This window comes from Macadamia integrifolia, chromosome 9 (genome assembly GCF_013358625.1).
Source record: "Macadamia integrifolia cultivar HAES 741 chromosome 9, SCU_Mint_v3, whole genome shotgun sequence".
In the NCBI taxonomy this organism is placed as follows: domain Eukaryota; kingdom Viridiplantae; phylum Streptophyta; class Magnoliopsida; order Proteales; family Proteaceae; genus Macadamia; species Macadamia integrifolia.
Window position 1 is genome coordinate 15,152,076 of NC_056565.1, and position 14,189 is coordinate 15,166,264.

The 14,189-nt window shown below is 38.1% G+C and overlaps 1 protein-coding gene across 2 annotated transcripts in view; it reads left to right on the forward strand.

The window, feature by feature from the left end:
• LOC122088325 (la-related protein 1A-like) overlaps positions 1 to 13,019 on the forward strand; it is a 28,683-nt gene extending 15,664 nt beyond the window's left edge. For both annotated transcript variants that reach the window (XM_042657554.1, XM_042657555.1), the window contains 10 exons: positions 96 to 167; positions 317 to 1,011; positions 5,102 to 5,189; positions 5,591 to 5,695; positions 5,820 to 6,160; positions 6,285 to 6,428; positions 6,534 to 6,597; positions 7,441 to 7,586; positions 7,749 to 7,853; positions 12,436 to 13,019. In XM_042657554.1, the coding sequence (XP_042513488.1) occupies positions 96 to 167; positions 317 to 1,011; positions 5,102 to 5,189; positions 5,591 to 5,695; positions 5,820 to 6,160; positions 6,285 to 6,428; positions 6,534 to 6,597; positions 7,441 to 7,586; positions 7,749 to 7,853; positions 12,436 to 12,682 (2,007 nt within the window). In that variant the 3' untranslated portion in view covers positions 12,683 to 13,019. The remainder of the gene's footprint in view (positions 1 to 95; positions 168 to 316; positions 1,012 to 5,101; positions 5,190 to 5,590; positions 5,696 to 5,819; positions 6,161 to 6,284; positions 6,429 to 6,533; positions 6,598 to 7,440; positions 7,587 to 7,748; positions 7,854 to 12,435) is intronic.
• Positions 13,020 to 14,189: the final 1,170 nt, after the last annotated feature.

A 14,189-nucleotide genomic window follows, 5' to 3' on the forward strand; every position in this document is an offset into this window, starting at 1 on the left:
TGGATTTTTTCCCAGTAGCACTCTTACAACTGTGCAGTGTAAGTGGTTTACATAAGTTTTATTCTAGCCTGTAATTGTTATGTTCCGAGTTGCAGGTTAAGAAAATGACTACAAGTATACCCTTTATTCTGGATGCTCTCCAGTGCTCAAATAGCATAGAAGTGCAGGTTAGATACATTGACGATTGCCATCTTTATGTGGGTTTTATTAGTTTATATCTATTCCTTTTGAGTGCTGCTATATCTTCCAAGTGGTTTCTGTTCCATTATTTATCTTGTTTCTTTCCGTAAGTCATGCCAAGTGGTATTTCAAATAGGGTGACAAGATACGGAGACGTGATGACTGGTCAAAGTGGCTTGGTAGACATACACTATCATCAAAACCTCAGGCACTACATGGCGAAGTTGATGAGAAAGCTTCTGTTTCTATGACAAGCAATGAGTTAAATGATGGCAATAATAATAATAATAATCAAGGCACTCTTGAAGTGACCAGGGAGTTTCCACCAACTGATGAAATCATGGTACAACACTCACCTTCGAAGGAAGATACTTCAAAAGTAGGGAGGAGTTTTTCAGAATCTGGCACTGAGAAGATGCCGTCTTCTGGTGAAGCACAAGAATTGGGTGGAGGAACTGGGGATCCTAGCAGAGGATTTAATTGTGAGTTGACTTCAGTGAACATATTTTCTGAGCCTGCCACCAGTCATTGCTGTATGTCAGACAAGGATTTGGCTAATGGTATCTCAGACCTAAAGAATACCAGCACCGATTGCTGTGTTAACTCTGAATCTGTCCAAGGAAATGCAGGCCCTGGTAGCTTTGCTGATCGTGAGCAGCAAAGTATGGAGGTGCTATCAGATTTGGGTACACAGAATATGGGTGGCAAGTCAAGTGACTCTGTGAGTGATCCTTCAGGATACGTAGGAGAACAGAGTACTTTCATGCTTGATGAGGAACTGGAGTTGGAGCAGGCAACAATCAGGAAAGATCATCTTTCATCTAGTAGAAGGTAGGCCTGTTCTTCATTCTCTACTTTGTTTTCCTAATGTGGATTTATGTCTTTTTGTTGTGTCACGGTGTTTAGATCATGTAAGAGTTATTTTTCTCTCAGTACCCTTGCTTAATTATTTCTAGGATTATTGAATTTTATGTATTTTCGGAAATTGGAAAAATGAGTAATATCTGGGATTGTCATGTTGCTAATTAATTATTTTATTTGTATAACTTTTATTTAGTTGTCATTACATATAAAATGTTTGATAGGTCTCTCTTTACATCAAATTAGAAAGAAAATAAAACAAAATATTGGCACAGATGCAATTAACTTTCACAATTATTCTGATGGGTATGTTGCCCAATTGAGTAGCACCTTTCGGTGACAAGAGGAAGTCTGATTAGTATGGTTCAGCAATGTCCAATGAAGATCAGTGAGAGAAAGAGAGGGAGAGAGTGATATCAACTTGAAGGTGTTAGGAGATGGGGGTAAGGTTCTAGAACTCGGGATCGGTCAAGGCCGATACCTATTTGGATTGGCCTAGATCGGACCATATCGGACAGGGATCAGTCAGGGCTGATACTGATCCGATCCATCTGATACTGACCGATCTGGTCTGAGTTTTCTTACCATGGAGGGGGTGGAAACTGGGGGGGGGGGAATGGTGTTAGCATAGTTGTCAAGGCGTAGCCTAGGTGTCTAGGCACATTCTTGGGTGCAAGGCAACACCACGCCTGGTTTGATGCAAGAAAGGTGACCACCTTGGATACGGACAGCACGCCTTATATTATATAAGTTTTTGACACTTCATGAGTAACATTGATTCATCTATATCGTTTTTTTTTTTAATAAAGAATTATTTTATTTTATTTTTAATGAATATGCTTATATCATATCCTATGCTTTGTTTATTATATATTGGTTTTCTCATATTAAGTTGTCACTAGCATACTTATTTCATATTGCATTGAATGGTTATACAAGCATACTTATATAAAATTATCATTGTTATACCATAGTAAAGATTTCAATCAAAATTTGACCCAAATCTGTTACATTTCGGTAATCGAATAACCATGTTTTTGGCCGAAACTTCAGGGAAACCCTAATTAAGCATCTCTAAACATGTTTGAACCTTTGGATTGTAATAAAACCACACCCAAAATGATAGTTTGGCTTCGGACCCTAGAAGAATATCTCAAAGTCCATCACAACAGCCGTATAGGTGGAGATTTTGAAATTTATGGAAACTGGGAAAATGATGCTTGAAATCCATCCAAATATTGAAATGGATGCTCCACAGTTGATCACCAAGTCTTGATTCAATAGAAAAATGAAGGACTTTGCCAAACAATTCAAGTTTTCTAGTAGTTTTGAAATTCTTAGGAAAAATGGGTAAATCTTGAAATTTTGCCAAAATGGGTTGAATATGATCGCAATTTTAGTTGAAAACTTGAAATATGGTATTCATATAGAGTTGACTCTTTTTTCATTTCTAGGCTTCAAAACCAAAATATTTCGCGAAATTTTGGTCATTTCGACCATAATTTCAAGTAGTGTATACTACCTATACTGCACAATTAGGGCGCCCCTCCCCCTCCAATGCTTTGGGTCGCCTAGTCACCTTGACAACTATGGGTGTTGGAAAAGAGGGAAGCTGAAAATGACTTGGGTATCAGCATAAACCTCGCTTTGGGTTTTGAAGGCTGGGCTGAAGTGTTAAGAGAAGAAATTGGTCTTATGTGATGCCTTCATTGAGTTGAATGGCAGAACAGAATTTTTGTGGATCCCAAATGATTGGATAAGGCCTAGTTTAGTGGAGTTGTATTTTGGAATGGGAAATGGGAAAAGGTGAATATTGATGTTGGAACTTGGGAGTGTAACAATTAACAGCTGAAAACTGTGATGTGACGTGGAATCAGGTCATCAAGGATTTTATAATGCGTTCAACCTTGGAATCAATGGTGCTAAGATCAGTAGAACGCAAATGGTGGATATGGTGTGTAACTTTAATTACACTCGGACAGATAATGAGGTGGTGAAAATTAATGAGGGAGATCCTGTGAAGGGATTATTTTAGGTATCCGGGCTCAATCATAAATAAAGAATGAGAAATGGAGGATGATGTTATGCAAAGAATTAAGATAGATGGATGAAATGGAGAGGTGTATCCAGAGTGTTGTGTGATTGACATATTCCTTAAAACTTAGAAGCTTTATAGGACAGTCATACAATCTGCTACAATGTATGGTGCAGGGGCAGTTAAGAAACATCATAGTGATAAATTTAGTATAGCTGAGATGATGATGTTGAGATGGATGTATGGTACAACTAAGAAGGACAAAGTAAAAAATGATCAAATTAGAGCTGATTTAGGAGTAGCCCCGCCCCGGTCGTAGCTGCGAGAAATTTGTTGGAGGTGGCATGGTCATGTTCAACGGAAGCCTTTATATACTCTCGTACTGGGAGTGATTTGATTCTGATTGAAGAAGCTAAAAGAGCCAGAGGCAAACCTAAAATGACCCTAGGAGAAGTGGTGAGGAAAGACATGCATAGATTTTAGGCCTTGGATCATATATGGCTTTGAATAGAGCTGATTGGAGGGTAAGGATCCATTTTGCCAACCCCATTATTTGGGATAAGGCTGAGTTGTTGTGGTTTCTGCCTGTCAAAATATAGGGGATTATCATATTTATGGGGTTAATTTGGTCATTTTTTAAGGTTATCTTTTCTTTATATGTTAGTTTAATATTTTCAGTAAATTTGTTTTCTTTATCTTTGAATAAATCCAAACATTAACTATTGAAATAAAAAATGGCTATTTATAGTGAAGTTCAGATTTGATTTCAGATTTGACTATTTCTAGTTTTTGTTTTTCTATGTGGACATACTTAACTTTGGAGGTAAGTTTTTGAGCACTAGTTTAAATTTGAAGGCATCATAAATAACAGTTTGAAGCGTAAGGAGATTGATATAGGTTTACCAAGGAAAACTTTTACCTTTTTGGATTGATGGGTGTGTGAGGGAATTGTTCTGCCTTTTTGAAATATTCTTTTCCAATTCTTTCCATCTAATACTGATCAAAATAATACCCTGGGGCAATGCTATGAATTGATCAAAATAATACTGCAGCAGCTTTGTGATTTGTTGAATATTTTGACTAATGCTTAAGTATCTTGTGTATGTGGAGGGATTCCTCTTGTTCGTTGGGATCTAATGCTTCAGCAGTGATATGAGAAGAGGTACTGCCCCAGTTTTAAAATATTAGGGGGAGAAGATGATGATGCTATCATGTGGGACCATTCTGTGATTTTTCTAAGGCTGCCATGTGTAAAATAATAGGGAGCCTATCTTTTAGGATTTACTGATTCTGCTGGCCCTACAATAGGGACCATCCTCTGCTACATTTATAGGGGCTTAGGTGTTGCCAGCTTTGGTCTTAATGTTGAAAATCTGTAGGCACTGAATGCTAAGTGACATCACAGTCCGGCAGTGGTTAAGAATTTGTATGTTTTTAGCTATCCTAAACTAGACCTTAACCTCAAACCACCATTAGATGGGTCTGAATGGAGCAAATATGAGAGTGGTTCGGTCATTGTGGTCAGGTCAGCCACTAATACAAGGCCATTAATGAAATTCATGTTCTGGCATAGCTGGGTGTGGACCAATCCTGGTATGAGCTCACCATATGGAACCCAGATATGATCAAAATTGAAATCGGATCTAATAGTTGGATTAGGGAACCCTATTTCTATCCTTATCTACAACCTGTGCTTTTGATGAAACTATCTCTAATGATTTCACTGGATCTGAGTTATGTCACATGCCTTTCCTATTGTTGCTTTTTTGTTATTATTGGTTTGTCTTCCTTCTTTGCTGGTTCTTTATCTTGGGCAAGAGTTGTTTCTTATACCCCTCTCTCTCTTTCTCATATTATTGCTATTAATATAAAATCAGTTTTATGGGTTGGCAAAGAAATCTGTTGAGTTGTTTTGCAATGCACAGAAATTTTTTAGGAGATTGCTTCATATATATTTCATTAAACTTTCCTTCATGTACTGACATGGTTTTGCACTCTTTCTGACTGTCTCTGTGCATCTTCCAGTAATGTTGCTGCGCAAAGGCTTGATGATGATGAGGACGAGATGGATGCTTATGATCAGGATGTTCAAAGACTAATAATTGTCACCCAGGTAAGACCATCGGACAGACTAAGCGGATGCTTGTGAAGGTCAAATGGTTCAGGATGCATTGTTTTGACTCGGGGATTCCCATATGTTGTGTTCTTATTTTATATTTTTTTCAGTCATCTGTCTTGCTGTCTTCTGTTATTGGAGGGCTGCTGTGACAGGTCAAAACATTTCAAGATTTTTTGTAAATTCTACAGCAATTGTTGTTTTGTCGTTTCGTTTAATGTTGTACTGCCCAAGGCACTAATAATTTGACCTTGCACCATGAATAGTTCTTTGTGGAGGGAAATCAATTTATTTGATATTATGTCATAGTCTTATGGTATGAATTAAGCAATTTCAGTGTTGGTTACTATTATTCTTTATTTGATGCAAATTTTGTATTCTATTCGAGTATTGTGCAGAGCATTAGGGTGAATGGAGCTGACAAAACTGGACTTAGAGAATCAAAACCCATTTCAAATGAGCTTGCTTCTGCAATCAACGATGGCCTTTACTTTTATGAGCAGGTTGGTGTGCCCATTGTTAATTGGTTGGTTCACTGGGTGATGAAACCATGCTTGTAGCTGTTGTTTACTGTTACTTTCTTGTTATAATGGTTTTAATGCTTCTTTTATCTTTGTTATTTGGTAGGAATTGAGAGCTAAAAGATCAAACAATCAAAGGAATAACTCTGGTCTAGATAATGAGGATGGAGATTCCAAACCCACCAGTGTTGCACTGGGCTTACCAAGCTCAAAAGTTAGCATAAATACTGCTGGAAATAATGGTTCTGAAGAGCCTGGCCCTGTTAATTCCCGGAGGAGGCAAAATAAGGGCATTAATAAGCAACAATCATCCCAGAAACAACGCTTATTTCCGAGCAATTTTAGGAACCATGGGAATGCTCGTAATCGTCATGGTATCATATCAGAAAGCCCGCCAAGTAATTCAGTTGGGTTTTTCTTTGGGTCAACACCACCGGAAAGCCAAAGGTGAGTTCACCGTACCATTCTTCTACTGCATGGTTTGGTTGTCCTGCTAACGTCTTTGTCATGTTTAATTAAATTATATATATTTCAGTTGTCTTAACACTTCTGATAATATTTAACTCCACAGTACTCTGTCTTCGAAACTAAGTGGTTCACCTCATGGCATTCTTTCTGGTAGTAGTCCACCAGTGGGTTCCATGCCAAAGCCCTTTCCACCATTTCAGCATCCAAGTCATCAGCTTTTGGAAGAAAATGGTTTCAGACAGCAAAAGTAAGGAATCTAGTTAATGCGTACTTGGCATCGAAATGTTGATTGTAGAGATAGGAGGTTTTAGAACATATGTTATTGAGCTCTCTCATGGTCTCTTGCAATTAGGTACCTGAAATTCCACAAGCGTTGCCTAAACGAACGGAAAAGGTTGGGAATTGGTTGCAGTGAGGTGGGCATATATTTCAAAATTTTGTTCTTGAATACCACCTTTGCAATATATGGGGTCGTTAGCTTCTGAAATGTTGATTGGACAGAATTAGCTGTTCACCTGCATTTACTCAGTAGTGGAATAATGCTTTTCCTTTAGTCATAGATTGGTTCAGGTTTATGATAACAACAATCAACTATTGATTTGTTTGGAGTCTTTCCAGATTGCAACTTTTTTGTTGATGTCACGTGGCTTGTTTTTGTGACTCAGAATGAAGTAAAAAGCAAATGACTGTTGATGGTTCTCTGTCCCTATTTTTTTAGTCCCACTTTATTACATCCATTAGTCATGCATGTGTGTAATGAATCTGTGGGCTGCCTTTACATATATTAGCTTGTTTCCACTTCTGTTATCAAGTTTATGGTTTCATATTTTTATTCTTCAAGTGACATTGTAGGGTTTCGTTTGCTGTCATTGTGGAAATTTCATTCTCCAAATTTGTAAAATGGAAATTTTGATAACTTCGTTCAATTTTTATTTTGAGAGTTTTTAAAGGGAAACTGATGTGCATGCTTCTGGTATCATGCGCTCTCTCTCTCTCTCTCTCTCCCTCTCTCCCCCTCCTTGACATGTGGGCCCTTGTATACAAACCCTCCCCCTGTTGCTTCCATTGGTTTGCATGGAAGATTCCATCCCACACCTGCAGCATTGATTCCTGCCCAAAAAATAATCACGCTTAAATAAAACTTATATGACTATGATTACTCTTTTTTTTGTTTGTTTTTTTGGTTGTACACTATGGCCACTTTTATTGCTATACAAATATTTATTTAGTGAAATATGTGCATATTTCCATTTTCACAGGAAATGAATACATTGTACCGGTTCTGGTCATTTTTCCTCAGAGATATGCTTTCCCCTTCTATGTATAATGAATTCCGGAAACTCGCCCTGGAAGATGCAGCTGCTAAGTATAATTATGGATTAGAATGCCTTTTCAGGTTTTACAGGTATTTTCCCCAATTCATTCATTTCCAATTTCCTAGCGTTCCAGGGAGGTAGTAATAGCAACCATTTAATTGAAAAGAGACAGGAATGTATACTTGTAAGAGAGAAATACGTACTTTCTTTTCACCGTCCAATATTCTGTCTATTTCTGTTCCTGTCCCCAGTTATGGGTTGGAGAAGCAATTTAGCGAAGACCTGTACAAGGATTTTGAACAGCTCACCCTCGAATTCTACAATAAAGGAAATCTTTATGGCCTTGAAAAATATTGGTAAGTAGTTTATTTTCTCGTTCTTTTTATGATTGGGGTGGTGTTTCTTTTTAAACCCTTCCTTTTAAGAATTTTTCCTTTTAGTTGTTGTGGTGTATTCATGAAAAATGTTGGGACCCAAATTCACACTACTCTCCAATATATTCAGTAGAAACTTTCTTATGGGACAGTTCATCCCCAAGATTTTAAGATTTGCCCATCTGGGTTTCACCAGCAGCAGCCATGATTGACCATTTGACCAACCAACTGAAACGATCAGCATATCCATTGTAATTCAGATTGGATAAGTTAAGCCAGTACACTACTAATTTTGATCCCTCAGTTCTATCTTTGGTTTTGCACAATTTTTTCTAAGGTAATCTCATGGAAGTTGATAGGTTGCTCAGCAAGTGAGACTAAAGGCCTGCCCAAAATTGAGTGGCAAGTTGAAACTTTTGAAATTGCCAGCTATATGTATATGGTACTCACCAGCTTTTATGATTTTACTGGCATTACTTCCAGTGTTTTCACACAGATTTGGATAAATAATGTGAAATATGTTGCCATTTCTTATGGTTCTTATAGTTGCATTCTAACACTTTAAAATCCACGCTCCCAAGCATATAAGCCTGATTGACTTCTGGTGGGGGCGTCAAACTCCCCCCCCCCCCCTTTTATAGAAAAACAAAATTTATTGAAAAGGTGGAAAGTTAAAATCAGTAGTAAGTTTTAACAGTCAGTCATTTTTTTACGAGATTACAATGATCAACAGGAAATTCTGACGGGTCTACAATAGTTTCAGCCAATCCCTATTGCATAGAGGCTATGAAGTCTAGCTGGTTGATTCATCTCACACCAAACATGCTGGAACTCACTCCATGAAAATCTTTCTACTAGTTTAGGGTTAGTGGCCCTCAAATCCTAACCTTAAACAAAGGAACTTGGGATAAAATTAGGATAATAATTAAGAGTTAGCCTACGACAGAATAGGGTTCAAATAGGAGCAATTCGATGCTCACAAAATAGGATTTTAAATAGCTTGAAACAGGGGCCTAGTGGGCTGTTTGGAAGGGTGAACTGATGGACAAAACCATGGAAAATTCTCTGGTTTTCAGAGAAGTGTGATTGGACTGAAACTAACCTGCAGGCAGAATGGAGTATGGTTTCTGGTTTGCCAAGTTATATAGAAACCGAAAATTGAAACACCTAGAAACTACTTGATCTGAAGAATGGAAACTAAGTGTTTTGTTCTGAAAACCCAAGATAGAAACTAAGAATGATCTTTTCAAAGATCATGAGGTGCTGAAGTGGTACTAAAAAGTCGAAGTCATGGCATGGGGGGCTCCGAATAAGAACGAGAATCGGTGTCGTGGTGGTGCTACAAGATGGCGGTATATTGTATAGAAGAATTGTTCCGTGGACCTATTGATTGATCATAGATGCGAACTGATTGACTGCTATCTGAGAGAAGATAAATAGTATTGTTCAAGGCAAGTGGATAACATGTAGAAGCTTGCCAAGATCTCGTATAGGTTCACTAACCCCACAATATGGGCTTATGAAGTTGGTTCAATACAATAGAATCCATTATATAAAACCCCAACACTCATATAACCTGTTGGCCACTCAAAACTAAGCGTGTTTAGGCTTCATGAACCCTGCTAATAACAGAGCTTTGGGGAATGTCTTCTGGGGTTTATCTACTTCCCCTGCCAAAGTACTTGCATTGTCCCAGAAATTCAAGTTCCAGAACAGAGTATTCAAGTACAATTGCCAATCTTTTTTCAATCCAGGCTCACCCATACTGAGCCACCGATGGGGTTTAAGTTTGGGTATGGCAGCAAAACCCATTATATAGGAAGGAAGCAGAGAGACGAAACCCAGAGCAACAGCAGTGTAACCAACAATGGCGAGGCCGGTGTAATTAAGGAAAGACAAGACCAGAGTTGATCCACAGATAGCAGCAACGCGAGGGGTACCTGAAGCGAAAATTGGGAAGACGAGTTTGAGGTCATCTGCACAGAGAACAGGGTAAGCAGCATTGTTTACAATGCCACTAATGAATTTCCAGTAGCCCGTGAGATTACCCCAAAAAGGGCCGAAAGCTCTTTCAGCCCAGATGACAAAACCACCATTGCCGGGGAAGGTGGTGGCAAGCTCGGATGTAATGAGGGCTTCTGGTATACTCCATATGAAAGGGAATACAAGAAAACCCAAGATGGCGAACAGGGGTCCGGCGGCTTTAACGACTGGTTCTTCTCTGAAAGGGCCACCGGAGACTTCGAAGTAGATGAGGAAGATGAGTGGGAGGAGGGTGAGTTTGTTTTGATTCGTCTCCTTCTTGGGTGGATTTGGATCTTCTATTCTTCTATCTCCAGTGTAATGCTGTCAGTTTTGGACTACATTGGCTGGTGGTTGAGGACTTGGCATCTATTGGTAGTTGGCTTGCTCCTGAATCTGAGGATCAGGGTGAATATTTCATTGGCCTCTTTTATGAACTATGGGCACCCTTTTTGCAGATTATATGATCTGCACGCTAAAAAAAATTGCAAGCTGGTACTAGAGGCAAAACTCTAATCAGAACTGTTCTTGTTGCTATCAACTACAATGAATTTACCTCAACCTGATTTGGTGGGTTAAACTCAGCACTTGCTTGAACATGCTTAAATTTTAATCAACATTGATCTAGAATTTCTTTTAATCAAGTTCCCATTGAGTTTGTTGCATTCAGATTAGAATTTTATCATACAACTTATTTAAAAATTATGAGGAGCCTGGAAGGCTATCTGTATATATAGGACCTCAAGACTCAGTAATTTATACACTTTTGGGTTAACTCAAGAAAAGGGTAAAAATTACTTAATTTTAGAATATTAATATTACTATGTTGTGTTTCCTTGGAATATAAGTTCCTTTTTTTAGGGTTTTGCAAGGTTGGACCCCTCAAGCCTGTGTCAGATTCTCCGTCTCTGACACTTCCAACCTATGTCCATGTTACATTGCTTGCAAATTTAGTTTCTTACCATCATCATCATCATCATCAGCATTGAGATTTAATAATATTATGAATATTTTGTCTTGGATTATTGAGTTAAGGTTTTATTCTCTAAGATAAAAAGAAGAAGAAAACCCTTTCCTGTACAAAGTTAATTCAGTGGAAGGAAGATTAAAATTGAACAATGCCTAACAAAGACATCATGTCTAAAACCTCTGCGACCAGATAGTATGGACCATTGAGGTTCAAAGTACAGCTAGTCCTCTAGAATTACTGATTTTGATACATATATGTTATAGCTTGCACATTAGAAGAGCTGAAAGAACTAAAGGTAAGCCGAAATAACCTGGTGAGTAGTAGTGATGAGGGATATGGAGGCCTTAGGTTTAACTATGAAGATGGCTTTAACATGATAAAATGAAGTAGAAATGTTGAGCGAATGAAGAACATGTACATCCAACAAATCATATTTGAGACGAGGATGTTGAAATACACAAGTGGCCAGTCTATGGATGACACAATGAATGATTTAGTTTAGTAGAGTTACGAAACAGTATGACAAAGGTTACCAAAAACTAAAAGGTATTGGCTTCACTTTATCCTTTCAAAAATCAATTTCTAAATGTTTGTGGATTCATTTTCACATTCTTTTTTCTTTTCCCAAGAGTGAAAAATTTAGTTTGCAATGTTTGAAGACCTTGCCCAAGTATTACTTTGTTTCTCTTTCTTGTTCAATCTGAGTCCAGAAACATAATCAATGAAAATTGCAGTAGGGGGCTAGAATCTGTATTTTCCTATGAGATCAATTGCCTTTATAGAACTATGATGCAAATTCTCAAACTGCTTATTAATTGCCTTGTGGAACTATGATGCAAATTCGCAGACTTCTGTGGTATATTACCAAATGATGTGTCATCTGATCTGAAATTGAACCAAAAACTGTATAGCACAGGTCATCTCATATGATTGTCTTTATTTGTTTTTTTGGGTTGGGGGTGGGGGTGGGGTTTGGAATGTGGTAGCCTGAAGTGCATGTGCATTTCTTACATGATTTGTCTGAACCTGTGGGCAAGTATCTGTGTTTTGCAACTAATCAGTTGGGAGAAAACGTATGTTGTAACTAGACAACCATTACCTTTGCTTGATGAAAGTTCTACTGCAAGTTGACTTTTACAGTTTCAAATAGTGTGTGCTCTCTTCATGCCACTTTCCATGACTATGTTTTATTGCTAGCACTCATTGCGCTGATTCTGTATCTAGTCTTGTATTCTTTTTGGTATTTGATGTCTGTTTTGCAAGACATGTTGGTATTGATGTAGCTTAGTTTTCTTATTTGGAATGACATAGGATTGTACATACTGCATTAAATGAGATTCCTCTTTACCCATGACCTGGTGACATTTTTTCTTTCAAAGATTGCTATTGTCTGTTCGACTCTTTATCACCACAGTAATAGACAAACTACAGTTATTTAACTAGTTACTGTCGGGACATCGTACAATGCTGTCAGTTCTAGTAGTGGTAATGAGATGTAACTGGCTGGTGCTACTTTTAAGTTCTACGGTTCCACTCTCATTGCTGGCTGTTTAATTATTTCTTTTGTGGCAGGGCATTCCACCATTATCGTGAAGCACGCGGCAAACAAGTCCCTTTAAAGAAGCACCCAGAATTGGATAGGTTGCTGAGGGAAGAATACCGAAGCTTAGACGACTTCCGTGCAAAAGAGAGAGCAGCTAGAGATGCTAGTAGCAGTAACAGCAGCGGTCATACTGATAGAGATAAGGAATCCCCCTTCATTGGGCAAGGCAAAAACAGGTCTAACCTGACAAGGGAACTGGGGTTGGCTGCACACTGAACAATACTGGTAGAAGAGTTCTGGATTGAGATGGTTCCACCTCTTTGGTGGTTGTGAACTGAATTAATTTTGTTCGTGGTCTGTTTGGCCCTATAGCATTTTTGTGCAAATTTTGAAGCCCTCTGCGAGCTTAGTGAGATGGTGGGTCAGATTATTCTCCTCCAGTTGTACATAAGGGAAAAAAACAAAAGGATAAAAGCAAAAAAATAAAAACAAAAAAATAAAAAAAAATAAAAAAAAAGAAAAAAAAATTAGATGAGATTGGCTGTATCTCGAATTTTTTTTGGGAATGACCAATAATAGACTGGAATTCGGCTGGGTCAGCTCTATCATGCTATATTGATTTATTTATGCTATAATCTCTCTCTCTCTCTCTCTCTCTATACAAAAGGCGAGGCTCCATGACATTATCAAGTCTCTGTGCCTAGTTCTGCCTCGTGGAATGATTATATAGTAGTTCTGGTCGTTTGATATCTAGGAAATTATCGAGGAAATATGGCAAATTTCAACATTAAATTCAATCATGCATCCTGTATGTCATGCACTCTGTTGGTAACCTGTGCCAATCAATCAGTGATTGCTGCTCTTAATCAATTACTAGTTTTTTGTACAGGCTGAGAGAAACAACTACTAGTTGATATTCCTTTGTTGTTTCTGTTTCTTTCCATTTTGTTTCCCATCATTTTTGTTTTCAAGCTCATAGGCTTGCTGCGAGAGCTTCCTCTCAATCTGTCACAGGTTTGGTGGATTGTTCCTCCGGCTCCTCTGCGATGCGGTATGGTGGTGTGCAGTGTATATCTGATGGCCGGGAGCATTATGGTGCTCATCTCAAGGAATTCTCTATCTGATGGTTGGGAGCATTTTGGTGCGCACCTCAAAGAATTCTCTATCTGATGGTTGGGAGCATTTTGGTGCGCAGCACTTCGAGGAATGACAATCAGATGTACATTACACATCATGCTAATCCATTAGGGGACCCCATCCTTGACCACCAACCCCTTCTTCCATCTACTATAACCTCTTACCTGATGGGAAAAAAACAAGGGAATTTGTCCATTGTGGTTTCGTTTAATAGAGTTACGAGTCTTTCGATAAAAAAGTCTGATATGTTGTTTTTTTTCCTGATGAAATGGATGTGCTGACTAATCCCTTCCAGATCATGTTTTTCTATCCAAGACAGTAGGAATTGCATGCCACAATCAGGTGGCCAGTCGGGAGAACTGTTCTCTTTAAATAATGACATTTTGTCATTTCTTTCAATTATATACTGCTTTTAAGATAAAGTTTCCTTCACTGATGGCTGAATGATGAGACGGTCAAGATGGAATCCCTTCTCTCCCCACCTTTCTTCACTAATTGTCTCAGGATGGAACACATTAAGAAAACTTGGATCCTATTTTTAAATGAAAAATACTAAGCTTGCAGATTATTTAAGCCTCATAATTGTCACAATCCAATCACAAATAGATAAAATAAATTTCTTTTTTAAATTTTCCGTTCCAATTCA